Consider the following 20,946-nt stretch of genomic DNA (forward strand, 5'->3'; position numbering starts at 1 on the left):
ATACCCACTGTCTGCCAGTACTGCCAAATGCTATTACCGGTCACCTAAAGCTGTCAATATGGCCTGAGCCAACATCTTTTATAAAAAAAATTAAGTATGTTGCATAACTTGTTGATGAGCTGTGCATAAAAATATGCAAACAGTGCCACTAAGTGGTAGACTGTATTAAATAAATACCCGGTGATTACAGATAAGTGTCAGAGCTAAGCACCGGCAAACACCAGCACACATTAAGCACTGATGCCAGTACCCTACTGTATAGCAAAGAGGTATAAAAGAACCCCAGTCAAAATAAAATGGAAGCTGTGCCCTTGACTTTCTTTTATTGAACCAATAGGACTACCAAACCTGGTAATGTTGACCAAGGATGTAAAAGGGCAGGGCTGGAAGCAAGGGCTCCTGTCGACCCGGAGTGATCCGGCTGCCCTGTTGGTACTGCTCTGGATGAGTGAATGAAATTATGAAATAGATTGAGCAAACATCAAAAAGCACGCGGAGCTAGCATAAATCCTTTATATTTTATTGGAAAACATCATACAGGCGGTACATTGCCACATCCAGTCCATATACTGTAAGAGCATGCAAATATCAAAACAGAGAAGGGCTTTCCTTCCATTGGTGCAGGGGTCCCATTGTTCCAGTTCAGACAGTTGCGTCACAGTTTGCAGTGTCAAAACTAGTGTGCTTTGTTAGTTAAACTAGTTTAATGATAGAATCCTACCCATGGGGCAAGATGTATATTCATAGCTAGCGCCGACGAATAATAAAATGGTTAAAAAAAACAAGACTACACACTTTTCAAATGTTAATAGCACACGTTAGCAATATCTAAACTAAACTGTACATGAAAACCTTGCAGTTTCAGATGACACAGTGGTGCAAAATACAGAATTGCTTGGTCAGCTATGTTTGATTTTTTAACCTGGCAGCTGTTTTAGGGTTGAATGATAGGCAACATTTAATACTAGTGCAGGTCTTTGTCCGGCATCTGAAAATGCATCGGTTTTTATCGGTTATTTGAGCAGATTTCCCTTCTGCTGGGGCTGTGTCTGTCACATTGCTTTGGGCAGATTAGGTACATGAGACTAGTGCTTGAAAAGTTGGCACCAACATTTGCACCAGTTGACATGATACAAAAACAACATAGGCACTGACTAACCGATGCAAAATGTTATTTCTGTCCTCTTAAGTCTGGACACATGCTCCCTGGAAGATTGCTACACCCAGGAAGGGAAATATGTGTAGTTGTGGCCTTCTATGTGTGGTGCAGACACGCAGGTGCCAACACTTCGGTTGCGAGTGTCCATGGGGGGCACAAACAGGAAACTAGGGCCATGTGAAGGGCAGTTAGCTCTCGGCTTAGAGTGGGTGCATGAGTTTCTGAGTGGGTGTATGAATGTCTCAGTGGGTCCGGAGATGTTTTAAGGCATGGTCAAAGTGGGAAATTGCCCACAGCCACCCACTTCTAAGGGCCCCCCTGAGAAAGTGAACGTTCTCTCTTTCTGTCTCTCCTTTACTTCTCAACATCTTCTTGTCTTTATGCCTACCTCTATCACTATGTTTCTCTTTGCCCAAGATCATCTTAATGAAAAACAGACATATTTCCACTGTTTTTGCGTGATGACCCGTTTCTGAAAGTTTGTTTGCCATCATGCGGGCTTCAATTAGCAGAAAATAAGTAATACAATTCAATGTTGTTTTGAACAAAGGGTCCTAAAATATGTCTTGCCCAGGGCCCCATAAATCTGTTCCACCTCTGGTATATGTGGTCTCTGGACAATATATTTGGAGTGGCAACAAAGGTCTTTCCGTGAGCAAAATACACAAATGCTGCTGTTACTGATGCACAGTGCATATCCGAACAGTCACAAGCTAGTTCCTTCAGTGCAGTCATGGGGGATATTTTTTAGAATAATTAAAAAACATATGTGGCCCCCCTTTGAACCACCATTGTTGCAGTCCTTTTTATGAAAACAAAACAAAGGATCCAGCTTCTTGCTGTGTGGAGGCTGGGTCCTTTGTTTTGTTTTCATATGTCAGGCTTTGGAGGGTGGCCCCAGCCCAAATATCCTCTAACTCCCCCCTTGTTTGTGTATAGCAGTCCTTTTTAGACAACGTCCAAGCCTACTGACCTGGCTAAGACCTAAGAGCAGCCACCATGCCATTGCACCAAGTAAACGCGTGCAGATTAGTGTCTTGGAAGAAAAATTGGTAAAAACACATATTAAAAGATGACAAAAATGGTTGACAACATAAATACCGCGTTTGAGGCAAAATAAATGTTTGCAAAGTGGAGGAATGTAAACATAGAATAAAGTAAGTGGCAGCTTTGAGAAATCTTTACAAATACGTCAAACAAAATGATGAGAGAAAGGTATTCTATTGGTTGGGTGAGGTGCATGCACGTAGCTGCCTTTTTATCCCTGTCTGCTTCTTCATATTACCCATGTATTTTAAGATCTGTCCAAAATGGTGGACACATTCTAAGCCAGAACCAGTTGCAGTTTAGTTTCTTAAAACGGAAATGACGTAGAGGGGCCTAGTCGTCTTTATTGCAGGAGGTGCTGAGACTTTGGAGCCTAGGGGGCAGATTTATGACGACTGGCGCATCCCTGCATATCAGCAGGGATGCGCCAGTTATTATTGCGCCACAGCTGCGCCACCATGGATGCGCCGCATTTATAATGCGGCGCACCATGGGGCAAAAACGGCACAGATGCGTGACGCATCTGTGCCGAAAAGTGGCGCATTGCTGGAGTTGCGTCGCAAGCGCGACGCAGCTCCAGCAATGATCTGGGGGGCCCTATCTATACAATGCTGCGTCAATCCTTACGCCTGCTTCAAGCAGGCGCAGGGTTTTGACGCAGCATGGGCCTAAAAGTGACTGAGTGAAATCTTGTAGATTTCACTCAGCCACTTTTAGGAGGCGTTCCTGCGTCGGAACGCCCCCACCTGCCCTGGAACGCCTACATGTGGCGCAGGGCTTTACAACGTGACGCATCTCCCAGATGCGTCACGTTGTAAATACCCCGCACCATGGCGCAGGATTTGCGCCGCTGCTGCGTCACAAAAGTGACGCAACGGCGGCGCAAAAGTGGCGCAAGTGCAACATAAATCTGCCCCTAGGTGTGTGAATGACACACTGCACCTCAGTTATGTCGCACTTTTACAACCCAACCCGCGTCAAGAGTGTAACAGTCCTTAATTGCAGTAGGGCACACGACACCAATTGCTGCTCAACTGATGACAAGACACATCTGGGGGTACACAGAATGTCCACTGAGGAAAGGAAACCCTAATTATTTACTTCGCATTCATTAACCCGACCTTCCTGATAGAGAGTTCGAGAAAACATTTTGAATCACAGGGAATAAAGTGGAGGAAGCAATAATACGCATTTCAAATAACGCTAAATGTAAGAGCAGGCCTTAAATGCCGCGTGCCTGCGTTGTTCTTGTCTGCTGTGTGTTGCGTAGGGGTCGTGTGGGAAATGTCTGCAATGTGTAAAGAGAGGGAAGATGCGAACGACTGATTCCAGGGCTGCCGACTTTGGAACTGGGGAACCCAGGTTGGAGTCTCGGCGTCGACGCAACGTTCTGTGATTCTGGACAAATCACCTAATCTCCCGGTGCCTAAAACACATGAATGTGACCTTGTGTGATGTAACTGGTAGTCATGGAAAGCGTTATATAAAACTGCAAAAACATCTTGTTTCTGTTGAAAGGCCGCCGGCTATGTAAGGATTTAACAGTGCAGAGTATAACAGTCATTTTTTTACAAAGCACATAAGAACATGAAACACCACTAGGCTTTGTTTTAGGAGACTAGAATACAGTTAATATCACAAAATAATTTCCCACAATTAATGACTGCAATAACATGAAACTCCTTATGGGTCAGTAAGAAAATAGATCAATTTCCCCACCTTTTAGTGACACACTCATTTCAGAAATGCTCCTTCCATCAAAATGCAATGTGTTTTTTAGCACATGAACTTCGACACTTTAGAAAATATACAGAATTATAATTTGATCATACAACTTTGCATTTTGGCAGTGAAACACATTCTTAGACCTGCTTTTATACATGATTGTTGCCAGCCATTCCTTCCTGAAATACAGATTCGAGGCGCTATATTTTATCCGTTCCTCTCACTTTGGCTTGACAATGATGTGCATTGTAGCTAACTTCATCATTAACATACCCACAGTGTAACAAACACTATGTCGAGTGCAAACCCAAATTTCGAGGTGATTTTAACATCTAATTTAAGCAACTTAACATAAACTTTGAGGCTTAGTGATTCATGGTTGATTTAAATATCAACATGTTTCGGAACAGCACAGCGGACGGTAGAACATTCCACATTCTGCTTCGTCCTCTTCCACTGTTTGCCAGTATGCATCCAGTGAGATATCTTTCATTTTGTTCTCCAAGTAAAATTTATTTGCTATCAATCCTGGTCACATGGCATAGCTGCACCTGGTAAATACCTTTCTCTTTGCACAATACAGAGATAATGGACATAAAAGAAAAACTCCACTGAATCCTCAGTGGGTTGTAAAAGCCTTGGTTTAGGCAACTCGGACGCGGGGTTCCTCTTCTGTTTCCTGGCCTAGGCTTGTGTACGTTACTGATGGTTCGAGCTGGCCAGAGGCCGGTAAGTCTACTACAGGTCCAGATGGGTTGCGGAATTGCTTGTATACCCTGGGATCCTGCGCGATGTACGTAGATGTTGATGAGTACAGGACCAGCCCAACAATGATAGTGAAGAAGGACAAGAGGTACAAACCTGAAAACTAAACAAAGAAAAAAGGATTAATTAAAATATGTAGAGATGTAGAGTATTGGCATACTTTGCTGAGTTTAATGCTTTGTTGACATCCTCATTGGAATACACAGAAACTTGTGTCAGTCCCTTTTCCATTTCTGTAGTATATGTATCTGACAGTAGCCCAACATTTGTGCTAACAGATATAAAGATTGCACACATAATTGACAGCAGACCTTTTATTGTGCTAACAGATGTAAAGGAAGGACTTTCATGGTGCCAACATGCAAAGCAGGACAGTAGGTACCAGCAGAAGCCTGCAACTATATGCTCCTGCTGAGCCTTGTGCTTGGGGAATGGTAATTTTTCAGCAAATATGTATTCATAGTGAACAGCATCCCTAATTTAAGCAATTAACAGTACTGAACATCAGCAGAATAAAGGAAAGGGCAACATTTTTAGGCACAAACTGCGACACAAATGCACACACACATCCATCCAAGGACCTAGTAGAGTCCTATTCCATATATTCAATTTCTAAACAACAATTTTGCAGATTATACACTTGACAATCAATATACAATATGCAATACAAAACACAACCACATTTAATGTCAACAGACCTTTTTGCCTCCAGTTAAAGAGAATATCAGCCAGATCTTGAAACATTAAAATACCATACGAATGCATGTAAAGTATTATACAAATGCACGTAACAATGCACAACGTGTATTTCTTTTAAACACAAATTACAATTCTATTGATTGCATTGCTCATAAGGACTCTAGTTTTATAGTTTATTGTAGTGTCTTCATTAGAGAAATATCCGAGTGTAGAGTGGTTGAATTGAAAATGTATGGGTGCCGTGCATATGAGTGGATTGAGTGAGTTGTGTATAGGTGAGAGCAATGCTGTGGTGGGGATGAGATTATAGTAATAGTGTGCTTGCTAATTGACACTGTGAGAGCAGAGTGCACTTGTGTGTTGCAGGCACATGAGAGTTTATTGGTTCATTGCCTGTGTGTGGGTTTATGGGTGACTTGCAAAGGCTACTGAATTATATGAATAGACGATTGAGTGGGTGAGTGATGTGTGTAAATGCTAATAAAGTGAGTATGAGAGGAGTGAGCATAATATTTGAATGTGACTAATTATACTGTGTGTGACTAAAGGCTGTCGAGTTTGATTTAGTAGATTGTGTGGGAATTTAAAGTTTGTGCATTGCTACATTGTGTGTATGTGGTGTGCAAGTTTGAGTAAAGTGGCTCTGTATGTAAACTATAGTATTTTTTTTATGTATGAGCGTTTGTGGATGGAGTGCTGTAGAGTTGAGTACTAATTAGTCCAGCATGTAAATGTGGTGCAAGAGTGTGAGAAGTGTGTATATGAGTTTTGGGGAGTGGGATGAGTGCCTTTGTTAGGTCAATGAATAGATAAAACATGAGCGGTGTGTATATAGACCAGTGAAGTGTGTATGTGCATAAATGTAACATGTATGTGTAATATGAATATGTGTGAGAGTGAACTGATTTGAATGGAGTCAGTGTAAGTGTAATATATCCGAGAAAAATGTGTGTAGAGTACATGAGTTATGTGCATCCACATGTGTGAATACAGAAAAGTATGAGCTACACTAGTGGTGATAAAATAATACATTCATTTGTATAACGTTTGTGGGTGCAGGCTCCTTCTTGGTGAGTCGAATGTGAATAGATGAGTGAATTGTTTGGGTCAGTGCAATGTATGTGTGGAGTTCACTGGTTCACTGTGTGTGTGTGTTTATGGGTGGTTTGCGCACGTTAAAGAATTATGTGAGTAGACAGTTAGAGTGAGTGGGTGCAGTGTGTACCGGCTGATAATGTGGGTGTGAGAGACTGAGCATAAGAGTGGAGTGTGATTAAATATATTGTGTGTTAAATTTGAGTTAGTGGGTTTTGTGGGGATGTAAATATTGTGTATTGTTACATTGTGTGTATGTGATGTGCAAGTTCGAGTAAAGTGGGTCTGTATGTAAACCATAATGAATGTTTTTTTCTATGTATGAGTGTTTGTGAATGGAGTACTGTGGGGTGAAGTACTAATTATTCAAGCATCTAAATGTGGTCAGAGTGTGTTTATGTGTTTGGAAGAGTGGGCTGAGTACCTTTGTTAGGTCAATGCATTGCTAAACATGAGTGGAGTGTGTATAGACCAGTAAAGTGTGTCTGTGCATCTATCTGATGTTTATGTGTAATTGTAATATGTGCGAGAGTGAAGTAATTTGAATGGAGTCAGTGTAAGGTCAATGTATCTGATACAAGTATGTGCAGAGTGCATGAGTTGTGTGCACTCACATGTCTGAATACAGAAATCTGTGAGCTAGTCCAATGGGGAGAAAATAGTATATTGATTTGTGTTTGTGTGGCTTAGTACATGCAAGAGTATGTATATTAATACAGCATGCTTGTGAATGCAGGACCCTTCTTGGCAAGTCAAATGTGTATCTATGAGTGCATTGGCTGGGTCAGTGGAATGTATGTGTGGGGTACTAATATGTGTGTTATTATGTGAATCTCATTCATGACAATTACCACCAATTTTAATTACTTGAAGACCAAATCTTTCTGGACACAATAATTTCTTTTTGTGATGAACCCTCATCACAAAGGTAGAACGCTAATGTTAGTCTGCCCTACATTTTTGTTCCAGTGCCAAAATACTCCTGTGTAAGGACTGTCATGATAAAGATGCAACAATGAGGACTGCAACAGGAAGGTGCTCCTCCTTAACGTTATCAGGCTCAGCTACCATCCAGGCTGCTTCTGTTGGTTTAAAGCATCTAATGGATACACTTGGCTTAGCTGTGTATGTACATCAGTATAGGAACCTTAAAGCCCTAGATTCTCTGAAACCAGGAAGAATTGCCTTGGATACTAAGCTCTAAAACAATAAATTGCTGGATAACTAAACACTTATAAGGTCCAAAAGGCGAGACCTTTTGGCTATGCCAATGCTTGTTCATTTTTGACAATGAACACTAGTGTAGAAATTCCAAACCGGGGGTCCCAGGACCAATGGGGGTCTGCACACCATGCTCAGGGGGTGCTCGACTGCTTAGAAAATAAATTTCCATTAGCCGATTAATAAAGTATACATGTATAAAAAAGCAAAACATAAAATTGAAAATGTTGAAATGCTTTGTAAATGTGAAGCGATTTGAAATCGGAGGCTACCATTAAGTTGGCCTCCTTAGCTTTGTTTGTGGGAGCAACTAAAATACAGAAAACATAATCTAGTATGGATGATAAATGGCCTCAATTGAAGAATTGGTAAGCACAAACAAAAGGAGAGCATGCAGTAGGAGCAACAAAAATTACCAAAACAAATGGTTATGTTAGATTCTAAAATATCACTTCCTCTTTTAGAAATAAAACAAAGTTAGAAAAGTTCACGTCTTCCCATACAAATTTCGATTTTTGTATTTTTTTTGTTTGCAAGATAAAATACAATAGTTTGTTATTTCTGTATTTGTTTGAAGTATACTTGTTTCTATATTGCTGTGTATTGTTTTGAGCTTTAAATGATATAAATGACTTTGGCTGGGGTTCCAGGGTGCAAGCAGTGATTCAGGTGGGTACACAGAAGTCAAAATGTCAAAAACCTCTGCACTAGTGTATTTGGCTTTAAGAAGAAAATTGAATAACGGATCCTTTCTAATTTGTTTTTTTTCCTAATCTGGGGGCATATGTATCAACATCTCCATTTGCGATTCTCAAATAGCGATTTTTAAAGAATCGCTATTTGAGAATTGCAAAACGGGATGTATTTAAAAAATCGCAAAACTTTTGCGATTTCTTAAAATTCCTTAATTGCGATTAGCAAATTGCGAAATCGCAATTAAGGAATACCTTCCCATTCATTTCTATGGGCCAGGAGACCCATAGGAATGAATGGGAAGTAATTTTCAAATTGCGATTCGCAATTTGCTAATCGCAATTTGAGAATAATTTCAAAGGTGCAAGGGTGTCATGATGACACTCTGATGCACCCCTGAAATGAGCATGTGTGTGCATATGGCGCACATACATGCCCTAAGGGCATGTATGTGTGCCACGTGGCACTTTGTAAAATTCCAAAAAGTGCATTTTTAACAGAAATCGCAAATTACCACCAACTAGAAGTTGGTGGTAATTTGCGATTTCTTAAGGATAATTCGCAATGCTTTGGTGCGTGTTACATATCATTTAAGAAATCGCAATTTGCGATTTCTTAAATGCTTACGCAAAATTAAGAAATCGCTAAATTAGCGATTCCTTAAGTTTGCGATGAGATTTTGCCTCATACATCCCGTTTTGCGAATTTTTAATCGCAAACGCTGTTTTTTGCGAATCGCAGCGTTTGCGATAAAAAATTCGGTTGATACATATGCCCCCTGGTATATTATTTTTATGTATTTACTTGTTTGTTTTATAGCCTGCAGCTAAACCCAGGAGAGAACTGGAGTGCTTTTCAGGAACTCAGAGGTGGATTAGTGCATTAGATCAATACATTAATTTTAAATAAGTTGCAGAGAACAAGCTTTTATACCATCTTATATGTTCCAGGCACTGTGCTTGCTTTAGGATGTGCTGTTCCTAATTTCAGATGAAGTGATTCAACCTTTGTATTTGTTTTGAGTCAAAAGTATTCTGAAGTAGTGGAATTAACATATGTGTGATTGTGTTTGTAAATAAAATATAGAGTGCGTGCAAAGAGTTCTTGTAATGGCGAGTGGGCAGGCCTTTAAGACAAGTGTGTGAATGCAGAGGGTCTGTGAGTGTTGTGTATTGTGGGATATGTGCTGGCCAATTCGTATGATAATCACGAGTGTATCTGCTAGATGCTGATATGCATCTTTGGTCCAATACTGATTTAGTCCAGAGTTAAGAAATGGAGTAAGTTTGCCACAGAGCTGAGTCAAAGTGGAGAAAACATTAAAGACCTGAAGATTAGGTTGACTACCTAAAATATTGAAAGAATTGCAAGAGAGAAATTCTGAAAGCAAAAAGTCATATTGCGAAACCTTCATCAATCAGGCAACAAAATCAGGCCACAGCTTCTTTTTAACTTGTACCGTCTGTCATGATCCAACTCATTGCTATCCAGCAATCTCTTCTTAAAAGACTGTGTGCACCATTTTACCTTATTCTTCAAGGAATGACCATGACTGGAAAATGAAAACCCAGTATGGAAGTTAGTTTCTTAGGACTATCAGCTAATATAGCTGAACCCCACATCAGTGTTGCCCTATTCCCTACTGAGGTCTTTGTGCACATCTTGAAGTTTCTGACGACCACAAATTCTCAACTAGCATGGTTACTTAAAGAGTTTTCAGTACAGTTGGGTCCATTTCATCCACATTTTGGTCAGCCTTGTCCCTGAAGCCTTAACGACAGTGCAAATAATTCCTCTATTAAAGTCAATGCTTAACCTCAGAATATTACATAATTTCCATCCAATCACCAGGCATGCAGACAAAGCCACAGTTTTAGAAGTGGTTGTGCCATTTCTTGACAATAACATGTCTGTCATATACTCACACTGTTTTTTGACCCAAACATGGGATGCAAATTGAGCACACTGCCTTCTCTGATTACTCTGATCGTATGAAAAATGAAGGTGCAGTGTACCTGTTTTTAATGTTGGACGCATCAACAGCATTTGACATTGTGGACCATGACATACTTTTGTTGTGAATGATGTTTGTGGCATGTACTGACCAAAGAACTGTTCTCTGATTTGGATAACTTTTGTCTCATTGCTTACAGCGGATTTTGCTCGGCCAATACTAATCTGATGAGGTGAATTCCACATGTGAAGTCCCACTATAACCCATTCTTCTGAACATTTACCTGGCTCTTTTGTTTGAACTTTTTTTTAATCAAACACATTTGTACAATAATATGCCAATGATAATCTGTGAAGACTATTCATCTGTGAAGATCTGATCTCGATCAGATGAAGAAATGCAACCATTCATTGGTGGTGCTTCCTGATATTGCAAAATGTCATTGCAACTGTTCAAATGATATGAGTTTGATTAATTTACCTTTATATTTCAATAGAAACCATACTTCAATGAATGTACTGAAAAGGTAACCCAAATATTTAGGACAAATACAGAGCAGAGCAATTTAGATCTAGTCAGCAACCTCAATCATGAGCACTCAGTGCTCATGAAAACTGAGAAGCCATTCAATTTCTGCATGCTATGAATGTTGAGCAATTATTGCTGAACTTTTCAAAAGCCTATGAACAAGTTACACATTTGAAAACTCCACATTGGAAGGAAAACTGGAAAGCTAAAGACATTTCTCATCATCTTCCTCAACACTAAATATCTGTATTTTTTTAAATATCATTTAAGGTTATGTCAAAGTCCTGAAAAGCGTACACACTTGTAAAGAGGACTAATTAAGAACAAACGATGCACAATTTAAGTAGTGCAAATCAACTTGCATGTTTTTTTGTGAGGCTTAAGGTATTTGTTCAACTTATTCAGGAAAATAATATATTTTATTTCTGATCGTCCTTGAATAACGTGAATCGCAATTCTCGAAGGTGTGTACTTTCTAGCCCTTACTGTTTTAAACCTAGTTAAAAAGTAGAAAGAAACTAAGGGCATTTAGAACATTGGAATGTTGAGAGCTCCATTGAAGATAATAGAGTAGCTCCGGGCTTATAATGGCTGGTATAAGCCCGGAGCTCCAACATTCCAATATTTGTCTTCATAGTTCTCACTTTTTAAGTTAGAGCATTCTACCCTTAGTGGGTGGAATGTTTTAATAGCTGTTTAGCCCTTCTGCCTCAGGCTATACCAGTTGTTAAAGGCCCTCTCTCTAGTTATAGGTTCTTTGCAACTCGGATTCAGAACCTTTAACAACTGGTATAGCCCTCAGAAGTGGGCTATAAGGCTATAATAGACGCTAGACGGTCAGTCCTCGTCTTATTATAGGTCTAGAAAATATTTTGGGGTATTTTGTTAGCAGGTTAATGTATCAGCTTCAAAACCGACATGAACACAATGGGCACTATTCACAAAGGTGAATCTAAATGTGTAGTTGTAGATTTACTACAAGTACATTTACTCTTACACTTTTGAGTCACCTATTGGCTGTTCACAATTTACAATTGTAAAGTTACTGAAAGTGTAGACTTGCATGCTCCCACTCCCTGAAATAGGGGGTGAAGCCAGGAAAATGGGCATACATGACAGTAAGGTTTCTACTAGCTGACTTTACAAACATATTTGATGTTATGTACATTTGGTTGAGCCCTTCACAATCAGGGCGGAGTTCTCCCAATTGTAAAGTATACAGAAAAGTTGAAAAGTTTATTATATTTATAAAAAAATTGAAAAATTGTTAAATGTCACATACTTATGTTATCTAATTGTTTTTATTTTAAATGTAGAACAATATAAGAACGTTACATCATTATTAACTTAATTTTACATAAAAAATGTATTTATTTTGAATATAATACATTTAAAAATATATATTTTTTAAGTTTATATATAAATAAACCTTCCCCACATAAACTAAACAATACTTGTATTGTGTATTAAAAATATAAAAAGTGATATAGAATGCATTAAAAGTTTTTAAATTGTTTTTAATAACTATGGTTACATTGTCGCTTACGACCCCATACAAGGCGTCGAAGCGCATTTTTTCGGCGAGTAGCACGCTACTCCGGTGCCCATAGAGGCTTAGTGTTGAATTAGTATAGTGAAACATGCAAGTAAATTTTAAGTGGTGGATAGGTTAGTCAGTTATTTGGATTAGGAAGGATAGCAGAAGGATAGAAGAGGAAAAATTGTTTGTATTTATATAGTGCTTGTTACCCCTGATGGGGTGTTGAAGCACGCTACTTCGGAAACCCATAAAGGTTTAGTGGTGAATTAGTATGGTGAAATATGAAAGTAATTTGAGTGGTGGATATTAATCAGTTATTTGGAGTGAGAAGGATAGCGGAGGGATAGAAGGGGTATAGCACCTGTTATCCCTGATGGGTGTTGAAGCGCTTTTCTGGCGAGTAGCATGCTACTCCGGAACCCATAAAGGATTAGTGTTGAAAATTAGTATAGTGAAATATGAAGTAATTTGAGTGGTGGCTATGTTATTCAGTTATTAGGATAGAGAAGGGTAGGTGGCGGGAAAGAAGAGGGAAAGAGGTTTGTAATTATATAGCGCTTGCTACCCCTGATGGGATTTTGAAGCGTTTTTTTGGCGAGGAGCACGTTACTTTGGAACACATAAGGATTGGTGTTGAATTAGTATGGTGAAACATGAAATTAATTTGAGTGGTGGATATGTTAGTCAGTTATTTGGATTGAGAAGGGTTGGGGAGAGGTAGAAAAGGGAAAAAGGTTTTTATTTATATAGCGCCTGTAACCCTGATGGGGTGTTGAAACGCTTTATTGGCGAGTAGCATGCTACTCTGGAACCCATAAAGGATTAGTGGTGAATTAGTATAGTGGGAGATGGAATTTGAGAAGTGAACATGTTAGTCTGTTATTTTGATTGAAATTATAGTGGAGGGATGGAAGAGTGTAGGATCAGTTTTTTTTGTTTGTTTTTTGAGGTTATAGCAGTAGGAGGAGGCTTTTGGATGAGTAAAAAGGGGTTTTGGAGGGGAAGAGTTTAGAAAGGTTTGTTTTGTGGGATCGGTATAGTAAAAGAGGTGTCAGATGATGCAAGGAGGGGTAAAGTAGGAGAGCGTCTAGAAGGGGTTATTTTGGGAATCATAGCAGTGGTATGGGGTTTGGGATAAATGGGAGAGTGGATCTAGAGAATATATTGATAGATGTATAGAGTGAGAAATAGGGTAGTGCATTGGAAAGAGTGGTAGAAAGAAGTTTGAGATGAGTCAGAAAGTTGGGCTTGAAGATATATTGAGAGAAGTATAGGCTGAGAAACAGGTTAGTGTATTGGAAATGCTAAATTAGAAGAAAGTGATAAATATATAGATCCATAAGTACATTGAAAGTATATAGATGCACATAGGAGGTAAGTATATGTAGATTAAAGACATTGATAGAGGTACCGGATGAGAAATAGGGTAGTGCATTGGATATGTTTTTTCAGGAGAAAAGTAACAGACACACAGATCCAAGTGCATGGAAGGTACATAGATGCACACTGGAAGCAGGTACATGTAGACCAAAGGTGATTTTTTAAAATTTATTTATTTATTTATTTTTTATAAATTTTTTTAACAACATAATTATTCTACATGTTTATACAAAGCAATACACAAATATAGGTACATATCTATAGTGAAAATAAATGCTTATATACAGAGGGATATGCTGTAACTTTCTGTTTGTGTATGGTGCTTACGTGGGGAGCAGCTAATTCTTGAGTAGTTTTCTGAAGATAAGGTGGCTGTCGGTGGATCTTATGTTGGGGGTAAAGAGTTCCATAGTTTGGCTGCTTGAACAGAGAAGGATGTGCCACCCATGGTTTTTTTCTTGTATCTTGGGATTTTGAGGCAAGAAGCCCCTTTAGAGCGGAGATTCCTTTGCTGAATGTGTTAGGTGATTTTATTCCTGATGAAGAACGGTCCCATTTCATGTATTGCTTTGTGGGTGATACAAAGTAGCTTGAACGTGGATCTTCTGGCAACCGGTAACCAATGCAGGGCTTTCAGGGCAGGTGAGATGTCGTCTCGCGGTTTGATATGCAAGAGTAGTCTGGCAGCCGAGTTCCTAATCCGTTGTAGTCTTTTCATGGTTGTTAAAGGTAATCCATGGTAGAGGCTATTGGCGTAATCGAGTTTGGACAGAACAAGGGAGATGGTGACAGAACAAGGGAGATGGTAGCTTGGACCTTGTGTGGAAATCCCAAATGAGCAAAACTTTGTCGCAGTGTTTTTATAGTGACAAAGCTTGATCTTGCTAGTTTGTCCACTTGGGCATTCATCGACAGCTTGGAGTCCATGGTCATTCCGAGGTTTCTTCCTTCCTTCGATACTTTAGGCGGTGATCCCAGTTCATCAGGCCAGACGGCAAGCGGGTCATAATGTTTCCAATTGCCACACGTGAGTATTTCCTTTTTGGAAGCATTCAATTTGAGATGGCTTCAAGTCATCCACTGATCCAAGGCTCTGAGACAACTGAAAATTGGGGATTTTCCAATGTCTTTGGGGCATTGCAGTTGAAGGAGTATTAGCGTGTCATCTGCATAGTTATAGCACGTGAGGTGAAATTGATTGATCAGTACCGGTAATGACTTTATGTAGATGTTGAAAAGCATGGGCGAGATGATAGAGCCTTGAGGAATCCCTGCTTTTGTGGAGCATGGTTTGGACGAGAAAGGTGGGGTATGGAAGACAATAGTTCTGTTTCGAAGGTAGGACGCGATCCAGTCTAGAGCAGTTCCTCTATGCCGGCTTCATAGAGTCTTCGTTTCAGAGTGCCATGGTCAACCGTGTCAAAGGCAGCCGAGATGTCCAAGAGGAGTAGTGCAGCATCCCCGTTGCGGTCTACTATATCAGGTCATCCCAGATGGCAAGGAGGGCAGATTCAGGGCCTCTTCATGGACGGAATCCTGTTTGGAAGTCTGAAAGTATGTCATTCTCTTCAATGAATTCTGACATCTGGGCAAACGCTGCTCTTTCTATCAGTGTGCCCAGGAAAGGTCTATTTGTAATGGGTCTGTAGTTGTCAGGGTTCAGCGGGTCCAAGTTTTTTTTCTTCAGTAAAGGGCGTATGTGTGACTTTTTGAGTTCTTCTGGAAATATTCAGGTAGTTAAGGAATCGTTGATGATTCTTCTTACTGGAGTGGCAGCAGAGGTTGTTAAAAGAATTGACTTGAAAGTTTGTGGTGGACAGGGGTCAGAAGGGCTGCCGGCAGGCCTGCTTGCTTTGACCAGGTCCATAAAATCAAGGTGTGAGATGTGTTGGAAGGTACGGAGAGGTTGGGTTAGAGTATTCTTGGATTGTTGTTTTGTACAAGGGTTAGTGCTGGTGCTTTGTTTCTGTTTTAGGTACAAGTCCAATGTGTCTGCCTTGTCCGTGTAATGATTTGCCAGTGTGAAATCTTGAGTAGCAGGATGAGTTCCTTCTAGGCAATTTGGTTTGCGAAATTCATTGAGTTTCTTATAGAATTCTTTATTTGCACATTTAGCATTTTAAATTCTGTCTGAATAGTACCTTTTCTTAGCTTTTTTGATAGTTGACTTGTATAATCTGTTAATTTTCTGTAGGTGAAGTTTGTCTTGTTTGGTGTATGTTTTGAGCCAGGTACGTTGCAGCTTTCTAATTTGTTGTTTTATGTCTTTTATTTCTATGTTTCTCCAAGGCGCTTTTTTCTTTTGTTCTGTTGTGTGGTTTTGAGTGGTATCAGGATGTCAAAGCGTCCTGTAGCCACTTATATATATTTTGAACCAAATTTATTGTTTCCACATTTGTACTGGATGTTAGTTGTGTTTCTTAGTGTTCCAAATTGAGTTTGTTCCACGGCATATAGGTGGATGGATGTAAAGTAGTTTTAGGTGAGTCGCTTAGTGTTGTTTTATGTTGGAAAGCAAGCAAGTGGTGGTCTGACCATGTGACTGGAGTTATAGTTTGAAAGGTAACTAGTTCAGTATTTGCAAAAATGACATCTAGGATATGTCCAGCGATGTGTGTGGGTTTGTGGACAATCTGATGCAGGTTCAGTGCATCTAGGCCAGTGATTATTGTTTTTGGATGGGTCATATTGGGTTTGTCAAACCAAATGTTGAGGTCACCCAGAACGCATGGGTTGGAGTGTATTGTTATCAGGTTTGAAACTGTCTCTAGAAGTGCATCTGGGAATGTCGCATTGCTAGCTGGAGGTATGTAAAGGAGCAGTAAGTTACGGGAGGAAGACGGTGTAGGATCTTGTTAGAAGAGACTCACAATTCTTTATGGAGATGTCGTCAACTTTAGTGATATGTAATGTTTGCCTGAACACAACAGCTAGACCACCTCCTTTTTTGCCTATACAATTTTGGGTGATCGTTTGATAGCCTAGAGGAACGGCTTCATGCAGGACTGGAGACATACCATCTTCCAACCATGATTCAGGTATGAATAGTATGTCTGGTTTTGCATCTGTGAGAAGGTCGTAGATGTGATGTTTGTTTTTAGAGAGGGATCTATCATTTATTAGTAGACAGTTTAGAGAATGGCATTTGGTGAGAGTGAGACTTTGTTTGTAGAAGAGTGATCAGTATTGGTGTGTTTTTAGTGCTGGCATTAGCTGTATTAGGATGGCAATTGTGTAGCTGTTCTGTATCATGTTCCTCATTCAGCATGCTAAGAAGGCATTTTGATGGGTCTGCGTGGGTAAGTGGTGGAGATGGTGTTTGAGAGTGAGTTGATGTGCTGTGTTGTTTTCGTGGTGTAACATTGTTGTGCAGTAGACATGGGGAAGCGAAGTTGTGAGGTGTGACACGTTGCTTATATTGTTTGCGTGTGTTTAGGGCAGAAGGTGTGGTGCAGCATGGTGGGTCATGTAGTAAGGTTCTAAATTGTCCAATGGATGAGAGGCGGTTAGAAAAGAGTTGCTGCGTTGCTGTATCTGTGTTAGGTGTGGTGGACATGAACTTTTCAATATTTTCTTTTTTTTACTACAATATTTTGAAATAAAATAATAATTTTGTTTGATTTATTGACATTATTTCACAATAAATGAAAAGCATTTATACTTTAAATAGTTTAAATAATGTAATTTATTTCTACATTAGTTGCTGTGGGTTTTCTCTTTAAGTCCCTACTTCTATTATTCTCTATGGGTGGGTGTTGCAGTATCAGTGGCTGGCCATGTGTGGTACTCGACCTACTCCAGCTCTGAGCTGGAGCATATATATATGGCAGTTTTCGGCCCTTTTTGTCTGTATCAATTTTTGATATGGTAGTTTGTGAAAAGCACTGGACTTACTCTTTTGTGGGTGGATGTATATCCCTCCCTAAGCCCCACCTTAATCCTTCCTTAATTCCTCCCCTTTAGCCACATGTATTCATCATTTTCCAGACACTCCCTTCTGTCCCTCGCACATTTAATACTAACGCATATACTTATCTCTGCACAGAAAAGATAAGAGAGGTGGAGGCATAGACCTCCAAACCTCGTTATGTGAATAGCATTTTGTAGTACGTTTAGTACTACTAAGGAGTACTACTAAACATTCCACAAAATGTCATTTGTGAATATGCCCCAATATTGTGATTTTGTTTTTTAATCCAAAGATGGTGTGACACACGTAAAAGTATACCCCCTTACATCTGTTCTTATATCAAGTCATAATTTGAAATAGTCAAGGATAAAGGATTGATGGTGAGAAATGAAACAAACAAATCCACCATTAGAATTGGGAGTAATGTCCATAAAGTCCCAGATTCACAGGCCTGACTCAGCCTGAGATTAAATGCATCTTGGACACCTAACCCGGGGTAATGGACTCTTTTGTTCTGTGATTCAACTATTTGGATTAAGGATCCAATCATTAGTTCTATATCAATAGGAGAAAGAGTGGTCTTTTTTTTGCCTTCTCAATTTTCCAGGAGCTCATCTTTTCCAGCTCTTATCTTCATGATATTCCTAATGGTGCCCCTTGGATCTGCTACTAAGAAAATAACTGATTCTTGTCTAGCCGTCCTTGAAGCCTGACCCATTGAGGGCCTCTCAAACAAACAATACCACTAACAGTTCCACCTGCCATAAAAGAGAGACAATATCACCCTACAACTCGCAGCAAATACTTCAGTTTTATGATGACTCTTAAAGGGTCAATAAGGGACTTCCATTCTCATAGTAGTGCAACCGATATGGTATGAAATATTTCACAGTGAAGAGGTAATTTAAACTGAATCAAAATAGAGTAGGACTCCATGGACACATCATGGCTCGAGCTTAAACTGGGGTTTTTAATTTGGTCATATACTCATTGTGCTTTAAGCCTTAATATCCATCTGAGGAGCAGTAAAATCAGAGCCAATATATAATGGCAAGTTGATCACAAGACACACAAAGAAAAAGGTAATTTTCTTTTTTCTCATTAAGAAGCTTTCAAGGAGGAGGAGTTAACACTTAATACCTGAATTACTTTGCTATGGACTGTACATGTTGTGTTTCGACTTACACATACCGCTTGTTTGGGGTTCATTGTAACAACAACAAAACATTCTTTTTAAAAAGAGAAGCTCTGAAGAAGGAAAATTCTTTATTCAAAAGACATGCAGGCACAAACACACACGCCCCAAACACATACATTTTTCACCAAGGCAGTAAGATTAATATGTATGTAGAAATGTATGTGTAGAAACAAGCTTGTTTAATATTTTGTTTTGGCAACAAGGATTTTCCTGTAAAAACTTGGTTTTGAAATGTAGAAAAATCAAATTCCAAAAAGGGATTATGATTTTTATAAAATATGTTTACTTTCCCTTGTAGCATAAATGTATGTCTGCATTGTTGTAATTTGGGATTCAGTTAATTTGAAAGTTAAGACATGGCTGTTGTGTGCACAAGACGTCTGATAAAACATGGAGTTCTGAAGCGTGTTTGTTAGAAAGGAGCTCTCCTCGTTTTAGAGAATGTTAGATTCATTTGTAGTAGGAATCCTATCCACAGGCCTTGCATTGTAGCAAGAAGAGTATAGGCATTGGAACACGTGTTCATTTACAATGAAAAGATGTGTTTGAAAATAAAGAAAATCGTATGTTGCTCTTCCAAGATAGATAGTATTCAAAATGCAAATGAGATATATAAGTGAATTTTGTACAGAGACATGCATATTGTTTGACTTTTTTCTTGTTTTCAAAACTGTGCACGATTGCACAATGTATGTCCTATTTCTTGAAAGTTCCCCAACAGTTTTATCTTTTTCTTGAGATCTCAATTCACTTATCATATTATATATGTTTGAATAAATAGAAGTGTAACAATTCTTATTAACGCAAAGTTTTAAGTGACACTTTGATGCAGTGCACTGAATCTTCTAAATTCTTCTTTAAGTGCATTATTATTAACAAACATATCGATGTGAATTCTGTGCTTGGATTATTGACAGGAGATGGCTCACATGTATATATAGCATTATGATGTTTGTGGGGTGCCCGGCATGAGAATTCTACACCCTGAATCCCAAAAAAGTGGAGTTATGCGGAAAGAAGCTAAACCCCTAGACAAGTTGCCATGATCAGTTAGATTATAATCTCCACTAATTTGAGGACTCTTTCCCTAGATGCCTGTTGGGGCAACCAGATAGCTGTTTAGGAAGGTGTTCGTCACAATGTAACTTTATATTAAATTCACAAAAGACCGTGCAACAGCGATAGCCTTGCAGAATAATTTAGAAAAAGCTCAAATATGGATGGAAAGAAATAGCCAGCAACTTAACAGCTCCAAAACTGAGCTTATTATCAGGAAAGGAGGATTGTGAATTTGATTCATGTCCTCCCTCTCTGGAACATTATTGACAAAACATTTCATTAGTATCTAAAAGTTCAAACTCTCGGTGTGCTCTTGATGAAAATTCCACCCTCAAAACATAGGTAGGAGTAGTAGTGATTAACTAATTTATAGACTTAATAAATTAAGGTGTTTCACCCCACATCTTTCCGCTGGACATATTTCTTTGGGATGGGCAATGAAATGATCCTACATGCAGATCAGCGTAAGATACTATATGTGGAGTTGTTAGCAGGTTGAGTTCATCAAATGTATTGAGCAGAACGTTCAGCATTTCACCTCATTATAGATCATGTAAAGGGGGTCACAGTAGTGCTGACAGAAGAAAACACTATATTGGCTCTTAGTTCACAATTGCAGATGTTTTAGATGAGATATAATATTGCTTTATATAGCACTGGATATCTAGCAAAAGCCTAGAGCATGAGTAACTGGTAGTGGTCCCAGAATTTCAGTTGTCCTCTATGGAGGCAAGGTCTTCCTTTCTTCAAGGTCCTCTGTTTTTCAATCCCCTTCTTGCTTGAACTTTGCCTTTCCCAGACACTGGCAAACACCAAGCGACCATATTAAGGGTGATGTGAGAGATTGGCTTGAGGGTAATTTAGTACATCAGTTAGTCAGGCAACCAGAGACACAGTATCTGAGCCTGAAGAATTAGGTGAGACGTTATGGAAAACAAGAAGTAGACATCACTTTCACAGCGTGCCAATGAAA

General features: G+C 39.3%; 1 protein-coding gene across 4 annotated transcripts in view; it reads right to left on the minus strand.

Moving 5' to 3' along the window:
- Positions 1-499: 499 nt before the first annotated feature.
- The window catches only part of SLC35F1 (solute carrier family 35 member F1), a 952,113-nt gene continuing 931,666 nt past the window's right edge, over positions 500-20,946 (minus strand). For all 4 annotated transcript variants that reach the window (XM_085611290.1, XM_085611289.1, XM_085611288.1 and 1 more), the window contains one exon: positions 500-4,799. In XM_085611290.1, the coding sequence (XP_085467416.1) occupies positions 4,575-4,799 (225 nt within the window). In that variant the 3' untranslated portion in view covers positions 500-4,574. The remainder of the gene's footprint in view (positions 4,800-20,946) is intronic.

Source organism: Triturus cristatus, chromosome 6 (genome assembly GCF_964204655.1).
Source record: "Triturus cristatus chromosome 6, aTriCri1.1, whole genome shotgun sequence".
Classification (NCBI taxonomy): Eukaryota; Metazoa; Chordata; class Amphibia; order Caudata; family Salamandridae; genus Triturus; species Triturus cristatus.